Genomic DNA, 8,764 nt, shown 5'->3' on the forward strand with positions numbered 1-8,764 from the left:
TTTAAATAAATTCCTAGCTGGAACAGGGAATTTTTTTAAATAATAAATTTTAATTCTAAGTTGAAACGGAATATTTCTGAAGAAAATAAAAACTATGAATTGGATCAGGGAATTTTAAAGAAAAATTCTAATTTTTAGTTGGAATCGAAAATTTTCGAAAAGTATTAAAATTCCGGATTTAAAGAAGGAATTTTCAATTCAGAACCAATTTTAAGTTTTTTCTCATTATTATAATTTTTTACAATCCAATTTAAGCATGTAGATGTTTCTCGATTTTGTAATTAAATTTCGAAGCATTATAAGGATCTTTAAACTATTAAAAAAAAACAGATTAAAAAAAAAAGTAGACCTGGATTTTGTTGAAAATTATACCCGGAAAACCTGGAAAAGTCATGGAATTTTGTAACCAGAGTCTTGTAGCAATCCTGTTTCGGTTTTTTAATGATGAATTCAAACATTTTTGGGTTAATTAATACACTTTTTCAGCTTGCCAATGCAATGGCCATAGTACGTGTCTTCCAAACAGCAGCGTTTGCATCCAACCTTGTGCGAATTTAACATATGGGCCCCACTGTGATAAATGTATACCTGGATACTACGGAAGTCCTGTGAATGGGGCAACTTGTCAACGTGAGTAAAATAATATTAATAAGTATAATAATGGTTTGGGATCGTACTTAAATTATGTAACCAGGGTGAAAATTTCACCGAGAAACCGGGAGAAGCTGGTAATTTTATTTTAAAAACCGAGAATTTATTTCTGATCGTAGCAAAATTCAAGTTTTCAATTCAATTTTTAACATGGAATGGTAATTTCTTTAAAAGAATTATAATTTGGATTTAGAAGAAAGAAATTTCTAAAAATACCTTTGCCAAGTCAGAACTTGTCACAATTTTAAAGTTCCTTCTTCCAAATTTCAGATAAAGATAGTAGTTGAAGTAGTTTTTAGAGTAGAAGTAGAATTTTAAATAAGAAAATATTTCTGAATTATAATAGAATTTTTTTTACATTGTTCGCTGCGAATTCATCTTTTTTTAGTTAAAAATTTTACTACTTCGTTAAAAAATAAACTCATTTGCTAAAAATTGATTTTTTTGGTTTGAAGATTTATCATTTGAATTTAAAATCATCTCTTGTTGAAAATGTACACTGCCGGTCAAAACTTTGGGTTCACCTCTTTTTTGGTGATTGATTAAGTTCTCTTAATTTCTATTATGTCAGGGCTAAAATTTCTTCTCATTAAAGGATTAAATTCTCTCAAAATTCTGTATAAAATGAGCCCAGGATGAGGCCTATTTAGCATTTTTAAAATAAATAATGCAAAATTTGTGTAAATTTTAATGTTTTGTTATATTTTCAATGACTTCCGTTATGATGAATATGTTTTAATGTTCCTGGACTCATTTTCAAGCTATTTTTCCACAGTATCGCAAAATTTTATTTAAAATATTGATTATTAAGGATTTTATTGAAAATTGAAATGCACACTATTTTTGCAATATTTACTTTAAAAATAAACAATTTGGCTTCATCCTGGGCTCATTTAATAGGACATTTTGAGAACATTGACTTACTTAAAAAGAAAAATGTCGATTTATCATTTTTTTTAGCAGAAATTACATCTTTCTTGGATTAAAATGAAAAATTTTGTTGAAAAGTCATACTTTTTGGTTGAATTGAAATCGTAAATATTTCATAGAAAATTCACATCTTTTTTGTATAAAAATGCAATCGTTCGGTTGAAAATTCATCTCTTTTTTGAAACTTTGTCTTTTTGATTTAAAAATTCACCGGCTTTAGAAGAAATTATATCTTTCTTGGATAAAAATGATACTATTTGGTTGACAATTCAACAATTTTGTGGAAAAGTTTATACTTTTTGGTTGAAAATATCGACTTTTTTTGTTGAAAATTAACCAATTTCGTAGAAAATTTACTTTTTGGTTAAATTTAATATTTTGGCGTGGAAAAGAGAACTGACATCTGTTCTGGATGAAAACTCTATTTTTTAATTAATTTTGTCTATTTTTAAAATCACAAATTCATCTGTTTGAAGAGAAATTTAATCTTTCTTGGATAAAAATGAAACTGTTTGATCGGAAATTAAACTATTTTGTTACAAAAATCATACTTTTTGGTTGAAAATTCTACTGTTTTTTTTTTTAAATTTTACTATTTTGTAGAAATTATACTTCGTGTTGAAAATTTATATTTTGGTTTTAAAAAATGAGCTAAAATGTTTTCTGGATGAAATTTCATCATTAAAAGAAAAAATTGTCGTTTTATATTAAAAATTCATCCTTTTTTACTACTGATTTCATCTTTCTTGGATAAAAAAGCAACTATTTGGTAGAGAATTAAACTATTAGGTTAAAAATGTATTTTTTTGCTTAAAAAAATTCGTCTTTTTTGGATTTAAAATACAACTTTTTCGTAGAAACTGATCTTTGGTTAATAAAATTAATATTTTGATCTTGGAAAGTCAACTGGAATCTGTTGCGGATGAAAATTCATTTTTTTAAATAAAAATTCATCTATTTTGAGAGAAATGTCATCTTTTTTAGATAAAAATGCAACTATTTGGTAGAAAATTCAACAATTTTGTTAAAAAGGCATCCTTTTTGGTTAAAAATTCGTATTTTTGGATTGCAAAATCCCTTTTTTCATAGAAACTTATTTCTTGTTTAAAAATGCATATTTTGGTCATGAAAAGTGGACAGAAATCTTTTTCAATACAGAATTCAACTCTTTTTTTGAAAATTTATCTTTTTGATTTGAAAATTCATCTGCTTCAGTAAAAATTTAATTTTTTGTTAATGAAAATTCAACTTTTTGCTTGAGTTTCATCACCTTGTCATAATTTTTTTTTCTTATAGATATATATTTTTAGTTAAAAATTCTCTTTGGTTGAAAATTCAACTACTGGGGTAAAAGTTAAATCAATTTTTTTTTAAATTATTTTTTTGATTAAAGGCTTCATCAGTGTGCTTGAAAATTAATTTAATCAACTGAAAATTTGAATGTCCATTTTTGGTTGAAAATTCATCTTTTCTTGTTCAAAATACAATAATTAGAATTAATTTTTTTTTTTTTTAGTTGAAACTTCAACTATTTCGTTGAAAATCCACTTTTTGTTTGTTAATAAATTGAATTTTTTGTTAGAAAATTACTTTTCTCTTTGTAAATTAATCTTCTTTTTTAAAAATTCTTCTTTTCGGTTAAAAACTTGAATAGTCTAATCGCAGATTTATTATTTTAGTTAAAAATTAATCTTTTACGTTGGAAATAAAATTACTTAGTTAAAAGTTAATCTCTTTTTTTTTAATTCATTTTTTTGGTTGAAGATTCATCATTTTAATTAAAAATTCATTTCTATTGCTGAAATATCAACTATTCGATAAAAAACTTCTTTTTTCTTTGAGTGAAAATGAATTTTTTTGCTGAATATTAAACTTTTTTGTTGAAAATTTTGTTTATTCTTTGGTTAAAAATGATTTTGTTTTTACAAACTGAAAATGTAACTATTATTCCAGTTGAATATTCTACAGTTTTAGATAAAAATTCACCTCTTCGTTTGAACATTTATTTTTTGATTAAAAATTGAATTCTTTAGGTTTTGCTTGACAATTTAATTTTATTAGTAAACATTAATTTGTTTTGTCGGTTTCCCATGAACTGAATTTGCTCAGATTCAATGTTATTTGTAGGATTTAAAATTTACACATATGGTGTAGGGCTTCAAAGATTTGAAAAAATTTGCAAATATTTTTAGCAATTTATTTTGAATTCACCCTGAATTATTATTAATTTATCCTCAATTCTTTTGAATTCTTTTAAATTCACTCCATTCTATTTATTCGATAGATTTTTTAAAAGTTTTTGTTCCATTCATCTTGAAGTCTTTAAAACTCACCCTAAATTCGGAGATATTCAATCAAATTCGTTTGAATTCTCTGAAATTTTTTTCCCAAATAATTTTTGAAATATTATATTTATTTTTGAAGATATTCTCTTAAAACTATTTAACTTTTACATTTTCCAATTTTTTAAGAATGGTTGCGCATCAGATTTCTCAATTCACAAAGTCTGCTTTTAATACTTTAAATTATAATTTGTTTGGTTTTCATTTTTTGAATTTGAAAATATAAATGAGAAAGAAGCCTTTCTGGATACTCAGAAAAAAAAACTGGTAAATTTTTGTATGCTAAAAGTTAAAAAAACGGCCTGTCATATGAAAAAAATTGGTGAAGGAAATTTTATAGCTACGTTTTGGAATATATCGTATTAAAAAAATCGATTAATAACCATTTTTTGCTCAGCTTTCGGTGAAAAAATGTTATCTATTTATTTTTCTTAGCTCGTGTCGTGTGTCGAATAGTTTAATTTTTCTATTTTTAATGTTTTTTTTTTCATAAATAAAACAAAAACTACGTGTCCTATAAAAAACTGATTAATAACAAATTTGTTGATATTTTTTGGTTAAACCAGGAACTTCCATAAGCTTCCATTGGCTCTTATACAGTTTCGAATTTACAATATATATATCCAAAAAGGCGAATATTTTCAACCAAAAAGGATTAATTTTTAACAAAATTGTTGAATTCTCTACTAAATAGTTGCATTTGCATTCAAAAAAGTTCAACTTTTTACTGAAACAGATGAATTTGTAATAAAAAAAAACCATTTCTGTTATAAGTGGAACTTTCATGCAGAAAATATTTCAGTTTATTTTTCAACACTAAAATATAAATTTTAGAATTTTTTTGACAATTTTTTGATATGTTTTCAAAAGTTATAGAATATTCGCTCAAAATTAATTGTTGATCAATTTGTTAATTTTCTTTAAAAATCTTGAAATCATTTTAAATATTCTCTTCAAATTAACTTTAAAAATAAAAAAAATTGTAAATTTTCTTAGAGACTTAAGAAAACTATTTTATCCTCTTCAAATCTTTCAAAATTCTTAACAAGCTTTTTATTTCGAAATCTTAAAAAATCTGTATTTCGCTCAACATTTGTTGGCATCACAGCAAAATAACAAACTGAAAACATCCACTAAAATCATATTCATGCAGAATACAATCAGTCAGGTTTTCGAACAAATGTAAAATCTTTTTGACAATTTTGAAAGGTAATGAAAGAATATTCTTCAGATTCATATGAAAATTTAAAAAGATTTTTTGTTTAAAAAAAAATTGTTAGAAAAAATTCAAAAAGATTTCTAAAAATGCTGGGAAAAAATCCAAAATATCTTCGGCAATTTAAAAATTTTTTATGACTTAAAAATGTTCAGAAAAATTTGGGCGTTGAAGAATAAATATTCTCTAAAAAGAAGTCTCAACTATGAAGATTTATTTCAAATAAATGAAAAAACAAATAGAATAGTTCAAATTTGAACTAAAAATTTTTTCTTCTTGAATACTTCAATTTTCAATCCAAAATTTTAAATAAAAAAATTAATTTTTAACCAAGTATTCGAATTTTTAATAAAGAAAGGAATTTCCATACTAGCTTTAGAGTAAATTTTTGTATGCTAAAAGTTAAAAAAATGGCCTGTCATATGAAAAAAATTGGTGAAGGAAATTTTATAGCTACGTTTTGGAATATATCGTATTAAAAAAAAACCCATTAATAACCATTTTTTGCTCTGCTTTCGGTGAAAAAATGTTATCTATTTATTTTTCTTAGCTCGTGTCGTGTGTCGAAAAATTTAATTTTTCTATTTTTAATGTTTTTTTTTTATAAATAAAACAAAAACTACGTGTCCTATAAAAAACTGATTAATAACAAATTTGTTGATATTTTTTTGGTTAAACCAGGAACTTCCATAAGTTTCCATTGGCTCTTATACAGTTTCGAATTTACAATATGCCTCGACTTACCAAGAAGCGATTTTATAAAAATTTTCAAGCGAAAAACTATTTTGAATTTTGCCTTGTTTTTAGGTCTAAAATAAGGACCTTCGATTGTAGGTAAAAAATTGAAAAAAACCCGGATTAAAAAAAATGGCTCTTATACACTTTTGAATTTTCACCCTTAAAATATTTGTTTTCAGCTTGTTCGTGCAATGATCAGGCGACCCAGTGCACCAGTGAAACTGGAAAATGTTTCTGCACAACGAAAGGCATCACTGGCGATCACTGTGAACGCTGCGATGTGAGTGGTCTCTACCATGGAGATCCTACGAACAAAGGATCTTGTTTTTGTAAGTATCACATCGGATACTATATTTTATTACTGCTATTTAATTTTTAAATAAAAATCAGGGTGGCGATTTAATCTTGCACCCGGAAACAACCTAGAAATGATCTGAAGTGTAATTTTAAAACGTAGAATTTTTTTAGGAAGAATTCATTTTTTTAGAGCATTATTTTTTAACCCAAAATTGTCAATTTATTTCTTGAATGGGACATGATGAATTGAATAAAGAATCTACGAGATAATTTTGTCTAAAATCAGAGCACAGGACATAGAGTTCTTAAATTTCCGAGAATTTAAGTTGAGGTTATATAACCGAGGATATGACAGAATTTAGGAGAATTTAAAAGAATTTAAGAGAATTTAAGAATTTAGGATTTTTAATAATATTTTTTTTGTTCAAGTTATATAAGTGGTTGAATATAAATTATTTTCTAGCTCAGACATATTCAGGAATTTAAAATGTGCAAAGCAGTAGCTCATTATTTATTTAACACTGACGCGTATTTTCAAAATTTAGCAGCATTTTAATCTTATGATATTTTTACCATCGAATATTTTATAAGCGGAATAAAACAGTGTTTCATATACAAATTTTAAATTTTCAAATGTATTAATCTATTTTAAAAAAAAGTTTTTTCTACTTTAAAAGATAATTATTTAAATAAATACTGGAACTTTCAACAAAATAAATAAATTTTTTAACATAATAGTTGAATATTAAACGTAAAAAGACAAATTGTCAACGAAAAAGTGTCGTAGTTTACATTTTAATAAAAAAAAGAATGAAATTTATATAACAAAAGAAAAGAATTTTAAAACCAAAATGACGAATTTCTAACAAATAAAGATTTTTCACTCAATAAATAAATAAAAATTTATCTAAATTATTGAACCTTCAAACCAGAAGACAAATTTTTTTGAAAAAAATCAATTTTCAAGTAAAAAATATGATTTTTCAAACAAAAATGACAGTGATTTTCTGTTTTGACTGGGAATTTTACAAATTTTCAGAAGAAAAATCTGTCCAAGTTCGATTTCAACAGTTTTAAAAATAATTAGTTGAATTGATATATTTTTAAATTATGATGTCATTCAGTTTATAATGCGTAATTCAGAAATCTTTTACCTGAAAAATACTCTATTTTAGATTTTTATTTTTAAGCTTATATTTTTAATTTAAAGAATTTCAACGTGCAGCCTTGAAGACTTAAACAATTAAAAATTGAAAACGTTTAAAGTTGCAATTTTTTAAATAAAAAACAGTTTTATTTTATCAACTGTAAATATAAATAACTAATTTAAAAAATGGATCGGTACTTTAAGTATTAAAAACTGTAAAATAATTGATTTGATAAAACGATTCTAAATCCGTTGAAATTTAAAGAATTTCCAGATTCGTAATTAAAGGCTTTTATTAAATTAAAAACATTGTTTCAGTCTGAATTATTCCATTTTTAACCCATTTTATTTTTCAAAAATTTGATTCAGAAAAAGGATAATTATTTAATATTAACGATATTTGACTTATAATTTAAGACGACTAAATTGAAGCCAAATTTTTAAAAGTACACAATTTGAAACTTAAATGTTTGACATAGAAAGCTTCGAATTGTTCAAATTTCGAAAAGCTTTCAACATTTTAACGTTATAATTTTTATTGTTATACTTAAAAAAATATTTAATATGTAAGCGAAATTGTTGAATTTTGATGTATAAATAATAATTGAACACGTAATTATTTTTAGAAAAATTTGAGTAATTTTAAGAGATATTTAGAATTTTTGAAAAGTTTCAAAATTAATTGAAAACTTAAAATGATATCAAGTACTTTAAACGAAGTTTTTGAAAAAAGAGTTTCAGAATTTCTAAAAATGTTTTAAATTGAATAAAATTTTTCCTACAATTTTTAGAAAATTTTTTAAAATCCTTAAATTCTTCCTGGATAACCAAATTTTTTCGGTAAACACACTTCGTTAAAATTATTTGAAATAATTTCAAGTTCTAAATTAATTTTTCTTTTTGAAACTTCTAAATATCTCTTAAAATTACTCCAATTGTTTTCTAAAAATAATAAGTGTTCAATTGTTATTTAGAAATTCAAATTTTAAGGACATTTTTTAAAATTTGCAGTATTTTCTTAAATTTGTAGGACCAATTCAATAAATTTTTCAAGTTATTGCTTAAACTATTTAAAATTAAAATAATTTAAGAACTCTTAAGATGAAAAAAATATAAATTTAAAAATATTTATTGGCCTAAAGTAACTGAATAATGTAATTTTGACAATTTTTAAAGTTCATTATTTTATTCTTTAATTTAGAGTATTGAAAATGTTAACCTGGATTTATATTTTTGGAACTTAATCTAAATCTTTGAACTCTATAATTTATGAATGTTAAAAATTCTGAATGTCGCAGTTTAAATTCATTAAACTTGAAATTATTTCGTTGAAAAGTGTTAGTACGAGGGTAGTTCAATAAGTCCTTAGAATGAAGTATAAAAACAATTTTTTTTTGGTAATTTTTTTTTTATTTTTCAACATAATCTCCTTGGAGCTCTATA

The 8,764-nt window shown here is 23.9% G+C and overlaps 1 protein-coding gene across 2 annotated transcripts in view; it reads left to right on the top strand.

Moving 5' to 3' along the window:
• LOC117174351 (attractin-like protein 1) overlaps positions 1-8,764 on the top strand; it is a 149,257-nt gene that overhangs the window by 79,533 nt on the left and 60,960 nt on the right. For both annotated transcript variants that reach the window (XM_033363396.1, XM_033363397.1), the window contains exons 8-9: positions 487-630; positions 6,057-6,206. In XM_033363396.1, the coding sequence (XP_033219287.1) occupies positions 487-630; positions 6,057-6,206 (294 nt within the window). The remainder of the gene's footprint in view (positions 1-486; positions 631-6,056; positions 6,207-8,764) is intronic.

Source organism: Belonocnema kinseyi, chromosome 6, assembly GCF_010883055.1.
Source record: "Belonocnema kinseyi isolate 2016_QV_RU_SX_M_011 chromosome 6, B_treatae_v1, whole genome shotgun sequence".
In the NCBI taxonomy this organism is placed as follows: Eukaryota; Metazoa; Arthropoda; class Insecta; order Hymenoptera; family Cynipidae; genus Belonocnema; species Belonocnema kinseyi.